Consider the following 20421-nt stretch of genomic DNA (forward strand, 5'->3'; position numbering starts at 1 on the left):
CCTGTGGCAAGATACACTATTTACAAGTTTATTACTGAAAATGTAAAGGAGGATTTTGCTTTATGTTGAATTATCTAGAATAACAGAAAAAAACAAGTGAAAACAGTATTATTAATCTAAAATTATTTTTCATAAGTTTAGTTTATGTAAATTCACCAACAAAAGGCATTATTATGAATTATATAATGAATGAATGTAAGTAGACCGCATGTGTATTGATTTTGTCATTATCTTGTTTAAAATGATTAATATTTAATTTTTCCACCTGCTTTTCCTCTTAGCGTGGTTTCAATTTCTCTGTAATTTACTAACCCCTGGTGAAATGTTCTAATTTTATTTGATGAAAAAGTTCAATTTAAAAGACACTGGGAGCATAAACTGTATTGGTAAATTGCCTTTTCTGCCCAATTTTATAATAATAATATCTTACAGTATGTACATTCTCTAAATAGCCTTGAGCCTGTGTTTGTATGCTAATAAGAAATGTATGTTCATAACACTGTCACGCCCACTCTTAAACACATTTTCTTGCGATTTTATTAAAGACACTTTTAGTTTTACTTTGCTCAATAAACATCTTTTAATTAACATTAAATGAACAGGCATTACACAAAGGTGACATCAACAACAGTGATATTAGGAAACTAAAGTCGAATGTGGAACACAGGATGAGAGACTTTCAGCCAACAGGGATCGAACTGAACTTCAACATTTATTTTGAACAGTTTGCGTTTAAAACATAAATATCCCTTATAGTGAATAGCAACAACGTTTGTCCTCAAACTTCATAATCAATTTGTCTTTCTCTTCCTCTTCAACAACATTTGTGATCAAAACAACATTTTTAATACAGTAGGTCTGATAAGTGAACTCAGTAAGAACATATTGCTCTAAAGCTTAATACACTCAAATGTATTCAAACCAGTGAAAACACAGTAGTGTTGCAGAGATGCATTAATGAAAAAGAACTGTTCTTTCCAGGCGGTCCAGGTCTCTGTGCCCTCAATCAAAGAGCTCATCAAGGACACTGGTGGTGGTGTGGTGCGTTGAAGGCTGCAGAGCAAAAACAGGATGAAAAAAGTTTGAGCGTGCCAGGAATGCCATACTTAATCTTTATTTACTTCTTTTTGTAGAAAAAAGAAAAAATTCAAGCAAAGAACACCAGTACTAACAGCATTAGTATACCTGTGACACTGTCCCAACTTCACAGCTCTCTCATTATACTCAAGTGATAGTTCACTTGGCACATTGGTAATCTCCACAGTTTAAAGTTATGACGCACTTTTACAGGAATTAATGAAATTGAAGCTTATTCGATCGAGTGTGGCACAGCAGTGTAAGGTACTACTTAAACTGACCACTTGGAGTTGAAAATGTGCAATAAATACCCAGATATAATGAAATCTGTATATTATAGCCATACTTCAAAAATGATGCAGAAAATGTATGATTGAAAACTGACTCATTAAGACAAGTACAGAATGTACTTTGTTGTAAAATGGTATGACTAACGTGTCAAGGTTAGCTTTTTACCAGTGTATATGCAGCTTCATGGTCAGAGTCACTCTCGAAATCCTCAATCTCAGCCTCTTCTCTTTCTGCGCTGTCGTCTTCAATCAGAGACAGTCTGGGGAGAAAACAGTTTAATGTAACGATTCTTACCCGACAACATCTATCACCAAATGAGACAAATAGGCACACTTTCAAAACTATAAAACAATTATTTTGTGAAAGCATTTGTATTCTCCTGAGTCTTACAAGGTGAGGTGGGAGTTCAGGTCTTGCTGATCCACTGTGGCCTGGCTGGAGGAGAGCTGGTGTCGTTTGGTGGGCTTTACCTTACGCATATTGGACCTGTGGAACACCAGCAGGTGCATTTTAGCCGCCATGATGTCTTTGTCGAATGTTGTTACAAATTCTAGCTGGCTGTTAAAATGGTTTAAGCACCCGTGAGTATTTTTTCCTTCTGTCTTTCTGCATATGTACCTACTGAATCGGCATCTACGTTGAACATGAGATGTCAGATGAGGGAAATTAACTGTATATAACTGTAATGTTTCTGTAGCTGCAACACGGATGTGTGATTTAGTTATAGCAGTTTTAACATTTTTTTTTAAACATACTGTATTTCCTCAGCGTGAGGGATGGTAATGGTAGATTCTGTATCCTGTTAATAAAACTCATCTTACACTAAGGAGAACTCATCCTCAGACTCCAGCTCCGGCTCGGTTAAGCCGCTGCTGATCTCAGACTCTGTGGCACTGGGTTTCTTGGAGGCCAGCTGCTTGGCTGGCTGTCTCTGGACAGTGGAGGTGAGGGCTGGCGTGGGCAGGCGACTGTGGATACTGCTGCTGTCCAACCAAGATCCTCTGACTGTGCTGGCCACCGAACCTGGAGGAGACAGAGGTCAGCGACAGAAGGTTATTCACTGAGACACTTTGTTAAATTTATGAGTCACAAAGGCACTTGCTCCTGCACAGTCCACTAGATTCACAAAGATATTAACACTGACAAGAGGAGCTGTTCATTTCCAAAAGTTTTTGTCTTTAAGATAGATACAGCTTAAGGTAGACAGGAAAGGGGGAATGATGAATAACTTAAGTCAAAACGTTGTTTGGTCCCCCTGTTGAAATGTGAGAATTTGCTGTTTTTCTCTGTTTTATATAATTGTAAATTGAATAACTAATATTTATTGTTGGTAGGACATAACAGGGAACTTGTGACGGGCATTGTTCTTTACTCTCCTTTAGGAAAACAAACGATTAATCCATAAAGAAAATAATCACTGGTTACAGCCCTAAATTAGCTGCATGTGGGAATTGAGGAGACCTTCGTTCAATCAAATAATCAAAGACAAATCACTTTTTATGCATTACTGTGATCTACTCTGAACTGCTGTGAATCCATACACACAGTTCTTTGTGCAGCATGCGTGTCCATCTCACCCTGAGCAGTGGTCCTCCTGCGTTTAGGTATAGGGGTATCATGGGAGGAGGCAGCATCACCACCTGCCTCCTCCTGTTCTCTAGCTCTAGAGGTGAAGCGCCCCTCCAAGGAACGCTGATACAGTCTGACTGACGGCCAGGAGAGGGCAGCACTGGGACACTCTGATTTCATAAACGAAGCCCTGGGAGGAGAGATGAGGAGAACGGCAGAGAAACCTCTGTTAATATTTAGTGGTGCTGCCTTTTCAGGTTTCTGTAAATTATGGTGAGTCATATTCGAACAAATGCAATAAACCAAAGTGACATTTTAAGACATTTGTTGATCCGGAAAAGATGTCAGCAAATGTGACATGTGAACTTGAAATGCTCTGAAAGTCAAGCACTGGATCCAGAAAAAAGAGACGGCAACACCACTGTTTGTTAGGACAGACAGCCTATCATTCTTATATTGTGAAGTTATCAACTATAAAACATTTGACTGAACATATTTGTGTTGTGTTTGGGACTAAATACGATAGAACGTTCTGTTATGAGGTCAAAAATTGTAAATGGTCCAAGTATTGATGAATAGCTAAATCAACTGTTTGCATTTATATCCTAATTGGTATGGGCTTATTGATTATCTTGAACATACAGACATAAAAACGATTCAGTGGAGACAATTTGGAGATGATTGATACAATATTATGCTCCTCTGCTAGGAGCAGGGTGAAAAGCCTGCAAACCTTACTTTATGGTCACTGTTTGGTGGGATGAAATTGGACACTGGTGATTACTTGCTGTAGGGGAAACCAATCAAGAAACTGTAAGATAAACTAAAAAACAACAACATGTTTGTATGGATGAGTTTTAGTTTCTTACAGCTGGGCACGGTCCTGTTGCAGCAGCTTGAAACTGAATTCACAGAGGATCTCCAAGAAGGCCACATTTACGTGCAGCTCTTCTCCCTCCGGTGGCTCCCGAAATGCAAAACCTATACCATCCCTAAGAGCAAAAGCAACAAGCACAATAGCTCAAACATAAAAAAATACTAATTTATAACAGAATGAACAGCGATGGTGAGAAAAACTGTTTCATACACACCCTTAAAATGTGACGATTTATTACCAATTCTTGAAAAAAGTTTTCACATTCACTGAAGTACAGCTGCCCCTTTGTCACACAGAGATGCTGAAACTTACATGTGCAGGGCCACCAGTGGTTTACGGACACGATGAAGATCGACGCCAAAGCTCATGGCGAGCCTCTTAGCCAATTCTCTGATCTCATTGAGATCCTGCCTGCTGTGGTACTCCGTAAGCATCTCTGAGAACAGCTGAGCACACACAAACATGACGTTACATAAACATCTAATTCTAAAATCTAAAAAGCCATGCTGTTCCAACAGATCTATAGACGTGGAAGGACTGCTCCTCTTGTTCTCTTAAACAATTCCAGCACTAGTTTTAATTGGCTTCACTTGAAGAGAAGTTTGCAACATGAAACACTGACTAAACAACTACAAAAAATTAATACATTTTTATTTTATTCCCATGTTTAAACCTTTGAGGATGCACATGCACCTCTGGGGCAGATAACACGTCACAATGCAATGACATGCTTATATATGGACATTTTCAGAGTGTAGAAAGAAATCAAAACAATTTCACAATAGTAAAATAGTCATCTTAGAACGCGCATATTGATAAACAGCTGTTAGATCAAGGTAGCCAGGGGTTTTCAGTGAATACAATATTTGAAGAAACAGATGAATTGATGAAAGGCGATTTTTCTAAAAAGCAACACTAACAGCAAACACATTTTTGGCAATCAAAAGATGTGATTAAAAAAGAGAAAACAACAATTAGCAATACTACTTTTTGTATAATGCAGTATTAGTATTATCATCATAACCAACTATTTCCAAACTACAAACTCACAGTTAATTGTAATTCATTTATTAATTAAAAGTTAATTGCTCTCCCACTGCACAATAATAGCTAATATTATATTATATATAATATTATATAATATATTTGCATAATTACTAATGTCATTATTTTTACACACCTGCTGCAGACACAGACAGACAGTCTTGGCGCTCTGAACGGGACTGATGAGCTTGCTCTTGCTTACAGTCTCTTTAATGATGTCGCCAAAGTCTTTAAAGTACTGGAGAAAAAAGGAAAAAGACGTTAGTTCATTCATTAAATAATTCTGGGCTGGTTCTTCTTACCATCCTCCACTCTCTTCTTACACATCCTCGCCATTATTCTTTTTTTTTTTTAATTCCCTCTTTTCCTAAACCAATTAATTTCTCTAAATTCTATTAATTTACACATTTCTAAACTCATCAATTTAACCATCAATACATTTAACTTGTCCAACCAACGGTGACACACAGACATTCAATGAATATGAATATGATGCTTATAATGTATATGTAGTATGCTAGGCTAATAAAATGAACTACCCCTTTAAAGCCCTTATCTCCATCTACACCTTGCTGTAGTGCTTGAAGACGTTGGTGGCGGCGGAAAGATCCAGCACCCCGTAGATGACAAGCTTACAGTAGCCAGACAGCTGGTTGCGCTTCCTCTGGAGAAGAACTATCTTCCTCTCTTCCTCCTCCCCCTCAGCTAGAGAGGAGAGTTAGGGTGGAGGGATGGGAAGGAAAGGAGAGTATGAGTAACAGTAACAGACTAATAGTTAACGTGAAAGACGCAGACCGGAGAGGCGAGGAGAGAAAACTTTGAGGTGTTGATAAGACACGAGCAAAACAGGATGTGTGATGAAAGACTGGTATTTGGCTTGGGAATTGGCAGTACATTGTGAAATACAGGGGAAAAGTATTTGTTATAACAACAGATTCTCAAAACAAGACATCAAACATGATGTCTACAGGCATAAATGATGAGAGGGTCCTCTGGGAGAGCTTTGGCAGTGTTTCCAAACCACTACACATACACAAGAAAAGCCAAATCATTCTGAACATCATCCTTCAGTAGCTTAAAAATGGAGAGAATGACACTCAACAAAGACTGAAAGTAGGGATGCACCAATTTATCGGCAGAATATCACCAACAGCCAACACTGGAATTCATTAATGGCACTGGCCAATGTTTATGTGTTGTTTTTTGTGGTCAGACTCAGACAGTTCACTGTATACCAGCTAAAAGAGCTTTTGAGGCAGTTGTTAAAAAATCAGTATCAGCTATCGGCCAAACTGTTATTATAAAAATCAGTATCAGCCCAGAATTTCACAACCGGTGCATCCCTAGCTGAAAGTTCTCCTGGAAAGTCCCGGAGTTTAGTCAAAGAGTAGGTGCTATTTTTTTCATATGGCTTCAAAATACCATCGAGCTCAGCATCTTCAATGTCACAGAAGACGTAGTCCAGGAGGAACGCAGACATCTCAGAGCGCAGAGAATCCGACGGCAGGTGGACCAAAGTTTGGAGGGCGGTTTCAGAGCCTACAGAACTCGTGCTGTACAAGAGCAGCAAGTCGCACAACAGCTCAAATGCCTGTGGACGGAAGGACACAAATTTTATTAGGATTAAGCATCTCTGTAAACTAAGATATGTAAGCATGTCAAAGTGCTTGCCAACAATTTTGTAGCTTTCAGTTTGTAATTTTGGGAATAAGAGGAGAAACGAGTCTCAAGGACAATAACTTCTACTTGCTCTATAGTCCATAAAAGGGAAAATAACGTTTTAAATTGTAATAACATACAGTCTCAGTGTGTATGGACACACTGTGAGTTCACATATGGAATGAAGTTACTGACCTGATCTCTGATCTCAGTCTGGTTGAGAGACAGACAGGTCTGACAGACTCTGCAGAATGAACGCATCTCCCTCTTCAGACGCTTCAATTCCCCCTGGAGCAGACAGTAAAGGGACAAAGGGCAGAGGTAGACAGATGTCAGATACGATCATTAATGTTTAATATTTCTCTGTGCGGGACAGGAACGAGGAGCAAGGCAGGACATTTTGTGGACGTTATAACTTTAATTCAGCCTCTTTAAGGCGAGGAGCACTACTACTTGGAACAACTAAAAAAAGACGTTGGTGCTCAGAAAATAATGTGGACACTCAGCCTTAAGTTGTTTATCAACCCATTGGGGTTAAAGACTTGAAAGAAACAAATATGATTATTACTGCTAACCAAATAAAGTAGTAAAGTATTGAGGTAAAGAACGGCAATGTCACCTCCGTTGCCTGTAGAGATTCTTGATTCTTGATGGACACTTTTCAAGGGATGGAATGGAAACCTATATTTGCAATTACTGTATAGTGCCGCCTTCCTGTTAACTATACAACTCTGTTGCCAAAGTAGACAGTGGCATAAAACAATCAGCCACAAAAAAGTCACCATAATTTATGTGCAGTTACTGAACTCATGGTTGTGCTCAGTGTGTGTGAAAGAAAGAGGAAAAACTGCAGAAAAGTGGGCATAGTGGGCTTATACAGCTTGTTTAAAATTGCCTGCTGTCTGTGCAGCTGGTGAACAGTTGAACAAAGCTTTACAGAGTCCAGGTTCCATTCATTCACACAGGTTGTAAACTATGTAGTAGCGTGGCAGCCAATCAGCGCCTACACAGTCATACAAGGCAAGGTGGACCAAGTGTCTCGCCCAAGGACACAACAACCACAACACAAGTGGGGGATCGAACCGCCGACCCTTCGGATATTGGCCGACTCGCTCTACCAACTGAGCCACAGTCGCCCCTGTGATGTGATAGCCATCAAAGTATTTAGGTAGGCTGGAGCTAAGTGTGTGAAAGACTGAAAAGAAGGTCAAACTACTTCTAAGCATCCAACCAGAAATAATGCTGAATAAATAAATAAAGCTGTTGTACACGTCAGATCAGCACCTCAGCCGGTGTGGAGTTGACTGCGTTCACTTTTGCCCACATCAGGTAAAAGGCAGAACACTTCAGAGCCGACACCATAAGCTGAAATTAGACAAAAGGAAAGTTAAAAATCAGCGACTTTGGTGCAATGGGCAAAACATATTTTTAGATCCTCGTCTAGATTAAACAAAATAAAATAATTCAAAATATTGAAGTCAAAATGTGAATGTCTCAATCTAGTTGCGTTAAATTCACCAAACATTTGATTGAGCAACACCCTGTAAAAACCTAAATATCAAAATGTGTTGTTGACTTTATGACACACCTCCTTGTTGAGCCCTATGGACTCCATCCTGCTCTTCAGAAGCTCCAGACAGGAGTCGATCAGCTTCCAGGGTGTCGGGTCCTTGGCACTTGACAACACACAACAACGCAGACACACACTTCTGTGTAAGAAATAGTCTGCCCGGTTTATTAGGGTTGAAGTAAAATACACTTGAATATCACCACAAAATGTGTTGTGAGACTGTATTGATTTCTTCTACACTGTAACAATTATTAATAAACGTTACACATCACTGTCTTTAAGAGGATGAAGCAGCTGAAGCTAGAGTAAATACGTTTGTGTCATAAAATTAAATGACCTAGGAGTCCATTGGTACCGACCATGACATTCTAGCTCGAGGAAGGGGGCTAAATAATGATCCAAAGTTTTGGCAAAGGAATAAAACGTTTTCAAAGGGGTTTCTTTACATCTCACTTAACGATATATGAATGAGAATGGGTTCTATGGGTACTCATGAGTCGCCCCTCTTTGGCAAAAAACATGAAGCTCTTTACATGCAGTATAAATATGTTCCAATTTATCTTGAGCCATTTTCACTCTTCCACTCCGACATAACAAGTGCATATGATGGCTTGTTCTTTATACCATGACAGTTTTTCTCAAATAAGATTTTTTGTTTTTTAAATCACAATATATTGAATCGTACCTCCTGTATCATGATTATGATACTATTATTATTATATTGTATCTTCAGATTAATGCCACCACACAGCCCTAATGTGTACAATAAGAATACACACTTACCTGCTCATGGCTGCAATCCTTTTCAAAGCAGTGGCTGCATTGTAAACGTCATCGTCATCTGCAGTGCCCTAAGCACACAACACACTCTTGAGAGAACAGACGCTTACAGATATTATTGTTTATTTTACTACAAAAACAACATGCAGACTAAAATTAGCTAATTCATTTAAATCTAACACTGTGACAGTTGTTATTCATGTTTTTGTTATTCTGCCTTCTATTGTTGTTCTGTAGCCCAATCCTGTGGTTTCATAATTTAAACAGTCTACAGTCTGTGGTGCTGTTAAACTGTGTTGCATTATACAAAAGGTGTTTGTTATTTAGCCTGCACACAGAGATATGAACGGGGTGGACAAAATAGTGTTTGCATGGATTTTTACAACATGTCATATTTGTCTGAATGCAAGCTTTACTGGCACGCACTCCCACCTGCAGCAGGTCACTTAAGTAGGTCCTGAAGCAGTCGGTCAGGCCGTCCAGCAGCTGGCTAAATACCAGGTGTGCGCGGGAGGAGAAGGTGTAGTAGACGGAGCAAAGGGTGCTGGCCAGGTTGGCGCAAGCCTCCAGCACGGTGACCTCTGTGTGCTTCTTCACAATATCACATATTTGAGACAGCAGCAGGTCCAAATACTGAAAAAGAGAAGGGAGATTGAGGAAGGGAGGGAGGGAGTAAGGAACGTATGGAACATGATATCATTTGTGAAGAGATTTTAATAATTTATTCAGGGTAATTGATTATCCTCCATATTTCCGCTACTGCTACCTTCTCCAACCGCGGGGCGCTGCTGTACATATCCAGGTAAAAGTAGAGGGGAGCTTTGAGAAGGAGGCTCACTTTCCCTGAATCTGCCGAGTACTGCAGGAGAGAAAAACACCAGCACCGTAATACTGTACGACTCTTTAATGTAGAATTTACCTACTTTACCAATACCTTCTATACTTAGACACCACTAAAAATAAGTTCTTGGAAGGTATAACTATCTGTGTACAATATAATAATATCAGTGTTGTAAGCATGTTAAGGGAAGCTAGGCTGTATACCTTGGCCAGCAGCTGTGGCAGTAAAGGGATGAAGTGAGTGGTGATACGTCTCCTGTCTTTTTCCTGGAGCTTCTTATCCTTCATACTCAGGTTCTACTCCCAGATGTCCATTCAGTGAAGAGTCACAGGCCATCAGTTCAGCCATGTGAGGACAAAAAGCATTCAGATATCATGAGAATGTGTCAGCTCAAAGTAATGTGACCACAGATGAGTAAATAACAGCACTGTTCAAGAAAAAACACCATCTTTCACCACCATTGTGACTATTTAAACCTAAAATATACAACTTTGTCAAAAAAAAGAAGATCTTATGCCCAGCACTCATTGTGATATCTATGTTGAAACAGAATGACACCCGAGACTGAGGTAACCAAAAACAAATGTGTGGGAAATTCTGGGAACAGAGGAAAGCTGATATTAGTACACATGATTCAGGCTGAGGTGCTATATCTAATTTATTCCTCTTTAGTGTCACAAAGTAGCATATTGTAGCTTCAAAACTTTTTGCATGATAGGGACATTTGAAGTGAAACAAAGAATGACATTTCTCTCTTGCCCCCGAGCTCCACTGTTCCATTAAAATAAACTACAAAGAAATATCATGTATGTGTGTGTCACCACCTTCTTGCTGGGAATTCTCCCAACGGGTGGGGTTGTCTGTGCTGCCTGTCTCATGGCACACATCATCAGCTCTATGAGAGCCCCCTCTTCCTCATACATCAGACCTGAGAACACAGACGTATAGACAGGTGCAGAACTGAGTGATGTTTGAGGCGACACCATGCAGGGACAGCGAGGCAGCAACACAAGAAGAAACAACTAATGCAGAGTTTCCAAAGTCACATCATGGCTCGGCTCGACACATCAGCCCAAAACAACAGGGGTTTGCCTTTTCATTGCAACAACAACATTTAAATATTAGTATTTTGAAAGTATTTCTCATGTCACAGAAACCACGAAGAGTGAATCTAGCGATTTGGATGACTGTTCTGTCGGTGATGTGCCTGTGTTTTTTTCCGGTGCTCTGCACGCAGCTCTTAGCCTCATGGTTGCCTGGCAAAGGCAGCTGGGACATCTGTGGCACGTAGGTCCGAGGGGACTGTCGGTAGACAACCCAATTCATAAATATGTAGGGTATTAATACAGACATTGAGTTCTTATGTTGCAACATCTGATGTTGCTATTTAGATTCTGGTGAGTCTGATGAGCAGCTGTAATGCGGTGGATAAACATAGAATTTCCTTATTAACGTTTCACAATAAAAAGTCACCGGTTTTGTTCGTTAAAAGTTTTAATATGAAGCAGTAAAATCAGGATTTTCTTTAACAGCAGTAACTTAGCATCTTTAAAAACATCTTTCTCTCTGGCTACTGCAGCATGAGTGGAATCTCGAAACACACACTTAACTCCGCCTTAGTATTGGCTCAGCTTGCTTGGAACGTCGGCTGAGTAGTAGTAAAAAGGTACTCGATACCAGGTACTATCCACAACTTTGGGTAGTAACTGGTATACAACTTTTGCTAATGGAAAACCAAAAAAGAATGAGTCGAGTCGAGCCATACCATGCAGTGGAAAAACGCCATATCTGTGATAAAACATGAGATTAAGTTATTTTGGTGTATTGGTGATGAGCTTTGTGCTAAGATGCATCCTGTTTCTCACCATCCTCCTGTAGCAGGAACGCCGTCATAGTCTCCCAGTCTCTCAGCTCAGATATTGCAACACCCCACAGACTATCCACCAGGTACGCCCCATGCTCATGGAACTGTCAACAGAGGGAATTAATTGCTTTGGTTTAACATTACAACTTAACTTCACTGCACAGATGCCAAGCACCAGTGTATTCCTGAACTACCATGACCACAAGGGATTAGGCTTTGGCAGTATCTATTTTTTCATACCTTCATGACATTTCACCCGGCCATATGGTATTTACTGAGCTGCTGGTGATAGTGGTCATTATAACATGTATTCCATTGTCTAGGCTTCAATGTTGTGTTTCTAATATACAATTAGTTTACTACGACAAGCCCTGTAGCATTTACATACTTGCTGGAGGATAGTATATATACACTATATGACATAATGGTTAGTCTACCTTTAACCATGAAAACACAAAAGTAAAGAAGAAAGAAAGAAACACTACCTCACTTTGAATGTAGAAGGAGATGAGGATGTGAAAGAAGGCTGCATTTTTACTTTTCTCATCCTCCTGGGAGTCACTGGCTATCACACTTTTCAGCCTGACAAACAACATAAATTTCACATTAACCAAAAAAAAAAAAAAAATTGCATGGAAAATGTACTCACTGATTTAAGCGGGATGTCACATGTGTGTAGCTCAATAATAAAGGAAAGTATACATGTGTTTTACACTGCTTGTGTAAAGGTCCCATATTATAAAAAGTGAGATTAGCTTTTTTTTTAATTAAAAAGCAGGTCTACTTGCTAAATACTGTGAAAATGTAAAAACACTACACCGAGAAATGCACACAGCCCGTATTCAGAAATTGTTCCTTTAAACGAGCCGTCAGAACTTCTGTACAGTTGTGATGTCACAACCCTCGTGCCCTCCACCTCTATCACCCAACTCCTCTGCGCCCTCCAATCAAGCGCTCTTCAGTGCGCGTGCACCAGATTCCTGTGAATGTGCCTGTGTCTTCTCTTATCAATAAACGGCATGGAGTACATGCACGAGGTAGGCTGGCTTATCTATGAATAACATAGATAGCAACTGCAAACGTCATTTAGCTGATGCCTAGCTTGAGGCGTGTGCCTGTGATATTGTAACATGCGCAAGTGGAGAGGGTGGATCTGTGGCGTGTGCACAAACTGTGAACTGTGCTGAGTGGACAGGATGACACTGGCGATGTAAAATATGGAACCTTTAAGTGAAAACAGTCCAAGCTTTTTTGGTAAATTAAGTTAATGAAAAAGCTTTTAATGTTTTCTCTTTGGTGGAACCTCTTTGATGAAGAAATCAAACAACAAACAGAATTTGAAACATATTTGTTGAAAACAGAATAACCCAAACGATTGGAGGTGCACCTCAACAGCACAACTCTACAGCACATATTCTGACAGAGTGCAGAAAGGAAGGATAAAAATGTACTTGTTGAAGAGGAAGACACCAGCTGCAGACGCAAGGCCTCTGTTTAAAGCATAAACCAGGGGATAGATGTGGGCACACTCCTCTTCTCTCAGACCTTCCTCTGTCCTCCTGCACATGTGCACACATAAAAACAGTCACAGGCCAAAATACTTAGTTACATTAAAAACACAAGGTTAACAACACTTTGCCATCAATCACTGTAATATAATCCAACAGATTTTTATAATAATAATAATTTAATAATAACCTTCATTTGAAATTTCTGAATTTCATTACCACGTTGTCATCTCTAGTTAATTAATCTTTAAAATACCCTGCTGTGATTCATCAGCGTTCATTACAAAGAGTGTCATCACAATTATGAGAAATCATTACACTTCTATTGTTGAGAAACCTTGACCTGGAATTATTTGAGAACAAAAAGGATATATACTGTATATCGGCAGTATTTGACTATTTTCAACTCATATTTCAGGTGAAGTTTTATGGCTGTCTGGCGGAGAGTTTTTCAGTTCTTCATTCAACAAAAACCAATAGCATTATTACTAATACTTTACACTGCAGTTCAATAGAATTTTTCTATTAAAAAAAGAAGCTCAGAACTATCTATTCAAAAAGAGAAAAGGCATTTAAAACGGTAACGTTTGGTTGCTTTGATCTACTGAAATGGAATTCCTGTACTGTGTACTGCAGATAATGGCACAGAGAAACCACCAGCGAAAGAAAGCCCTCACTGTTGGATCAGCAGCAACAGATTGACCACTTCCACTGCCACCTCAGGGTCCTTGTCCAGCGCCATGCTGAGTATCCTCTCCTAAAAGACGCGCACACACACACACACACACACACACACACACACACACACACACACACACACACACACACACACACACACACACACACACACACACACACACACACACACACACACACACACACACACACACACACACACACACACACACACACACACACACACACACACACACACACACACACACACACACACACACATTCAGATATGCAGTGGCACAACACAGACAAATGAGAAATCATGCCAGGCATAAAAATGACACACAGAGATACACAGAAAAGTACTCAAATACACGCACACACCCAAACCCACTGATTAGGCGCTAAGCCATGGCATGAAAACCATTTTTATCTGCAGCAGCACATGTGGCTTAAGAGGGTTTTCATGTGTTTGAGAAGAGCTTATTAACCATTAGTAATTGGCAGCAATTAATGCACACAGACACACGCCCAGACAAAGGATGAAACCATCCCAACACACAGGAATGGAGGAAAAAAAATAAAAAGGCAAAGAATTAAGGGGAGGGGGCACAAAATACTGAGAAGAGAAACATAGATAGGCAAGTAAATAGAAACAATACAAAGGGCTGGAACAATAGGTTAAAGAGAGATGCTGAGGCAGGCAGACAGACAGACGGACAGACAGACAGGAGGGAGAAGAGAGGAATTAAATGAGGTGTGAAACCAATCCAGAGGGATGCCTCACTTTAAATCTGTTGGTGAAAAGCTCCAGGCGGCCAATGAATTCCTTCTCCTGGTACAGACCCTGCAGTGCAAGCACACACTGCAGACGCACTGGACTTTGCTGAAGGAAAGTAGAAGAAAGTACAGTAACACACACACACACAACACAAAACCTACATACAGACTGATGGATAAGTCTGTACATATTGGACATTTCTCTTTGTGTAACTGTGTGTGTATGGGATCTTTTTTGAGTTCAGATACTAGCATCTGGAGGCTGTCAAAGACTATAGAACATGAATATAAAATAAAAAACTGCTTAATTTGGAGAGCCCAATTCCCTATATACTGTGGTCTTTGTCATTGTCATCTCCACTGCTGGTCTGTGGAACGCTGCAGACGGACAGCTGCTATCACTGTAACGCATGGTGTCACCGGCGGTGAGTGTAAACGACAAATAAAGGATCATGGTAACACTTTTCTTTGTCACGTATTGTCTATTGTCTGGTCCTGAGTATATGTGTTCACCTTGTCATGCAGAGTCCACCCAAGGTATTTCAGACATCCATCATTCAGGAAGTCTTCAGGGTCCGTTTTCAGCCAAATGCCCAATTCCTCAATACACGCAGCCCGGATCTCAGGCAGCCGGTCACGGTATCGATGCACAAACACACCGCGGAACGTGGCGTTCATCATGGAGGCTACCTCCTCCCTGTTCTCCCGCAGCTACAAGACATATATATGAAACACATGCATATAAACATGCAAAACAATTCTACATCAGTAGTAGTAGAGATACTATTGTAATCGTCACAGATGATATTATCACAAAATCCCACACACATACAGAATTATATACAAGTATCCTTTGTTTCACTCATAATACTTGACCAGTCTTAATATTAACACTTGTGTGTTCGTGATGTTGTCCCCTGATATAAGATACCTGTTTTTTTATATCTCAGAATTTCTGTACCTTGAAAACAAGGTGTGAATTTATAACAAGCATTATTGGCTGGTTTAATTTGGAAAATCCAATAAATGTTGTTTTTCTAAAAAAAAAAAAGACAATTTCAAACCCAACAGCCAATAAACAACAAGTGTCTCAGAAGCAAGACAAATGTTGGTGTATTGTTATCAGGATCTACTTCCATGCAAGATATGTATATTTCAGTTTGATAACTCTGAGTGCTACGAAGAAAACACTGGCCTGTCACATTATTTTTTCTCATCAACAAAAATACAAAAAAACAGCACCTGTAAAATGTTTGTGTGTGTGTGTGTTATCTGTCACCTCACTAACGGTGGCCTGCAGCTCCTCCAATCTGTCAGGCGCTCTGTCATGCGCCCTCTTGCTGTTCTCCATGTCGTATTGTCGCTGGGTGGTCTGCAGCTGAATAGACACTATCACAGCTACCTCCACCAGCCCACTCATCATCTTTATGGCTAATAAAGAAAAGTATGCAGGTTGACATGGATAGACAGTGCAATACATCTGCGGTCAATCTGAGGGGAATAGACAGCTGATGTTTCCCACTTGTTGAAAAGAAATATTAAATGAATTATCTAAAAAAAAACAAAAAAAAAAAACAACAACATCCATGTCCTGTCTTTTGGATAAAGCCATCCTGGTGAATCTGTGTGTGTATGTGTGTGTGTGTGTGTGCGCTGTTTATATGTCTGTCTGTCTGTCTCTGGCCAGATTTTGTCACCATGATAGTGTCACAACTGCGTAAGATCAGCAATGAAATGTTATGGGTGTGTAGATGAGATAAAAATAGTAGAGTTCAAAGAAGGGTATGATCCGAGCAAGGACACTGGACATAGGGGGTTAAAAAGAAAGAAATTACCAGTGCCGCATCACTTAATGCCACTGGCCTGATTGGGCTGGTGTGATCCCATCGCAACATGGTCTCTAATTTAATTTTCAATCTGATTTTAAAATTCTAACGGAGAATAATTAATTTGCACAACACGAGTGACATTAACTACATCTGTCTGATGAAGACTGGTGTCCCTGGTGTTACCTACAGCATAAAAAAGTAAATCCCTGACAATCATGTACAGTACCCACCAGCCTCATCACATAAGATGTTGAATTTGTCTTTGTGGTTTGGTTGAATGAAGGGAAATACTCATACAGATGAGCTTTCAAATGCAAAGGTTTCAAGGGAATGAGAAACAATAAAAGACAGCTATACAGGAGTACATTCTGAAAAACAAAATAACTTCTCTAGTCTAATATCTTCTCTCCAGTCAAGAACTAAAGCAAGTGACTTAAATGACTAACATATATAAGTGAATACAACAAGTCAAAGTCAATACTATAATCAAAGCTCCCTTGTGCAATCAGTTTTCAGTGTGTATACTTTATTATTTTAGGCATCTGTATTGTAACGATGTGCTTACCAAGCAGGGTACTGGTGTGTCTGAAAGCTCTGACCTGGGAGTCAGACAGACCGGTGAGAAGAGCCAGCAGGGAGGGAAAGAGATACTCATCATAAATGAGGCTATTCTGACAGGAGCGCACCAGAACCTGAGCAAACTCACACAGGCCGGCTTTGAAACGCCTCAACTGGGGGCCTGGAGTGCACAGGGGGTAGTTCACTGAATCCTGAAGGACGAGAGGAGACGAACGAAATGGAGGAAACATCTTACACTGCGCGTAATTACTGTAGTTATTTGTGGCAGAAGTGGTTGCGCTAATGAATGACATCAGTGGCAAACCAAAGCGATTAACTAATATGTCCATTTTTAGCATTAGATTTGAATTAGTCTGTTCCATCATGCCGTACTGGGACATGGAGTTTGTTTGACTTTCTCAGCCAATTCCAGCAGGATACTTCGATGTGAGAATGGATGACAAAGACTAAAAACTAGATTTAAACTTGCAGATATGCAAGAATAATCTTTATTTTTAGGATTTATTTAAACAAATCCAAACTATTTCACCTCATTGAACTCTTTGGTTAGTGTGCTGATGATTTCGGCATTCTGCATGCTGTCCAACATCTCTCTGGTAACGACACCTGGACAAAAGAATGAAACACAAGGTCCCAATTTAGGAATCAAAGTGAAATGAACACCTGGATATTGCATTGCAATAATTCTGGTTCTTCTATTTGATCCCAATATTTAATGACATGGTATTTTTTCTTTTCATTTTGATTTCACTCTCACAAAATATTGATGTACTGTGTTGTGTACTGTGATGCACCTACACAGTGCATCGTTACCATACTGGGAGATCAATAGCTGACTGCTCATCATTGTCTGAGCTCTAATTGGAAAGATAATCTTTTGAACTTTGACTCCCACCCCCCATCTGGTAGGCTCTCTTGACTTCTGACCTTTGCATCCGCAGGACTGAACAATGAAGTTGATGAGCACCAGCAGCCCCGCCTCTCGGCTTCGCTTGTAGCTGTCCAGCCACTCGTCCACCACCGTCTTAAGATTGACAGAGAGATAGCAGCCAATGAGAACGCTGGGCTCAGATCAAAGGGAGGATACACCATATGGATATACCTGTTTGAATATATCATTTAAATAAAATAACAGATTTCAGCTTTCACGTTCCTTGCTACCGTTGGCCTTGTATGTTTTTCTCAGTAACATATGTGAGTCTGTATGCCCCAGTGTTCTTCCCCAAATTTTCTGCTCATTTTAAATTCCAGATTTATTCACAATCTCATTTGCATAATCCTTTTTGGCAACCATGATACCATACACATAAATGGACACTACTTTAGAACATCTGTTATGTTTATAATCAGTGTAGTGTGTGTAAAGTGCAATTATTTGGAAATAAAGTAGAAGCATGGAGTAAAATTTAGTCAAGAACTGGAAACCTTTGTGTAAAAGATTTAAAAGATTAAAAATTTGTAAAATGCAGTTTGCCACATTTGCAGAATGTGCTGTGGGTGGCCTTCACCCAGAAACACCATCTGCATTTGGCTGCTCCTCTACACTGTAGTGACAGACTCTTTTTATTACTGCTCACCACACTTTTGTGTCTTTCCATTGTTATGTGATCCTTTTTGTAGCATTTAACCAGAAGAAACTGGGCACAGCACAACAATGGTCGGGATGGACGCATACTGTCAATCATTGACTACACAACCCAGTGAAAACACTTCTTCCTCTTTGTGTATCAAAGCCAATTCTGTAGGGTCAGATCAGTCAGCCACTGACAGCAGATGATAATCTCTCTCATTGTTGCTCTTAGAGGCTTGTTTCTCTTCTCATTACACATGCCTCCTTTCATACCTCCCTCTATTTATGTGTTCATCTCTACATCCCCTTCCCCCTTTGCTCTTCAGCTGAGGGTTTACACACCACCATAGCACTCTTTCCAGAGCGAACAGCATCATAGATATTCTCTGCACTGATGCCCCGGTTCCCCTCGTTTGCTTTCGTCACAGGTCTAGGAGAGGACTGCCTGGATGTCCCCCGGGAGTGCTGCTGCTGCTGCAGTGAGGGTTCTGGAGGAGTGGGGATGGGGCTTCTACTTGGGCCGGACACCCTCAGTGCAGCTTTACGTCTGGGTCTCTTGGGTGGCTTGAGATAAAAGAGATGGGAGGGTGACTCAACAACGGATTTAAAGTGAATTGATGTTGTCAACTGAATTAGTGGTAGCCATGGCAAGATAAGGTGTAGGCTTAGCACAGTGTGATCGACAATTATGCAATTTGATTTAGTTCCAAATAAAATACCAAACTTAGACTAGATTAGACAAAATCCTCTAAAGGGAGGAAAGCAATAAAATAATTTACCCGAGGTCCAGTCAGTGCCTGTTTTCTCCGCTTTGTGGTTTTCAGCGTGGCCTCATAGTCACTGCCAGAATCTGAGAGGTCATCCAACTCCTCAAGACTAACAGACAAGTAGGACAAAATAATTAAAAATAATCTCAGCAAGAAATAATAATTAAGGCTAACAAGACTGCAGAGCCAGACAGGTATTGTGACAAAAATGATGAGCTCCCAGTGTCCTTTTAAATTATTATCATTATTGTATTCATTCCTTGTTCTTGTCTGTTTGACCCTCTTTATATTCAGTTTTTACTGTACATTAGATGTTTTTTCAGCACTCTTTGCTGGCTAGTTTAACTTTGTACAAATGCACACATGCTGCTAATGCAGTGAAAATAAACAGTGCAAATGTGTGTCTTTGACGTCTCTTCAATGAATTTTGAACTGTTTCTGTTCAATTGAGTGTTTTTCAACTAGCAGTAAAATAATGTGTCATGTCTGATAAATGCTCCATATCCAAATAGGTTCAACAACTCGTACTTTTTCTTTGACTTTGTGACAAGAGTCTTTAGAGTTAGCTTAAATACATCCAAGTAAAAACTAAACAGCTAGGCTTAGCTAACTTTACCTGTCCATAGTGGAGTCCCCACTTGCCATTTTCAGAGGCAATTGTAAACTGGGTTTGAACAGCAGGTTAGCTGGTCTTTACCAACACTTTTTCAGCTTTCCCAGGCACTGTGTGAGAGAGGAAACACAATTAAACACAGGTCTAATTTACGAGATGCTTAGGTAACGTTACTGGAACCGTTAGCAGAGGAGTTGCTAAGGTAACGTAACTAGAAGCATAGACGATATCCCTTGGATACAGAAAACGCTTTTAGGAAAGTAGCCAGCTACGTACTACAGCGAAAAATGAATCACTAATTACATCAATGTATCACCTGATAATATTATAACCGATCACTATGCCGCTTTCTTCAGAGGATTATCGTGTTTTTCCCCCTCTTCTTCACTATCCGAAGAGATTCAAGGGCGCGCAAAAGTACGCAAAGTGATGCTGGATGCCGATTGGCCAGCGCCTCCTCAGATCAGAATATGATTGGTCCTTCCAGAGCGGTCACTTGATGCTCATTGGTCGAACACAACAAGCAGT

The 20421-nt window shown here is 40.1% G+C and overlaps 1 protein-coding gene across 1 annotated transcript; it reads right to left on the reverse strand.

Annotated features, from left to right (window-relative positions):
• Positions 1-1002: 1002 nt before the first annotated feature.
• stag3 (STAG3 cohesin complex component) lies at positions 1003-19925 on the reverse strand (the record flags this gene model as incomplete). The annotated part of the gene is made up of 31 exons (XM_083914944.1): positions 1003-1053; positions 1534-1627; positions 1759-1854; positions 2190-2391; positions 2946-3127; positions 3807-3929; positions 4127-4260; positions 4995-5096; positions 5427-5563; positions 6281-6449; positions 6713-6805; positions 7802-7882; positions 8106-8193; positions 8871-8938; positions 9300-9500; positions 9634-9726; positions 9912-10004; positions 10533-10636; positions 11574-11676; positions 12058-12154; positions 13024-13131; positions 13758-13837; positions 14543-14641; positions 15049-15246; positions 15815-15966; positions 16930-17134; positions 17473-17549; positions 17871-17967; positions 18856-19077; positions 19293-19389; positions 19897-19925. The coding sequence occupies 31 exons, from the start codon at positions 19923-19925 to the stop codon at positions 1003-1005; spliced, it is 3675 nt and encodes a 1224-aa protein (XP_083771070.1).
• Between the last annotated feature and the right edge of the window lie 496 nt (positions 19926-20421).

Source organism: Echiichthys vipera (assembly GCF_963691815.1).
Source record: "Echiichthys vipera genome assembly, chromosome: 6".
NCBI classification, from domain to species: domain Eukaryota; kingdom Metazoa; phylum Chordata; class Actinopteri; order Perciformes; family Trachinidae; genus Echiichthys; species Echiichthys vipera.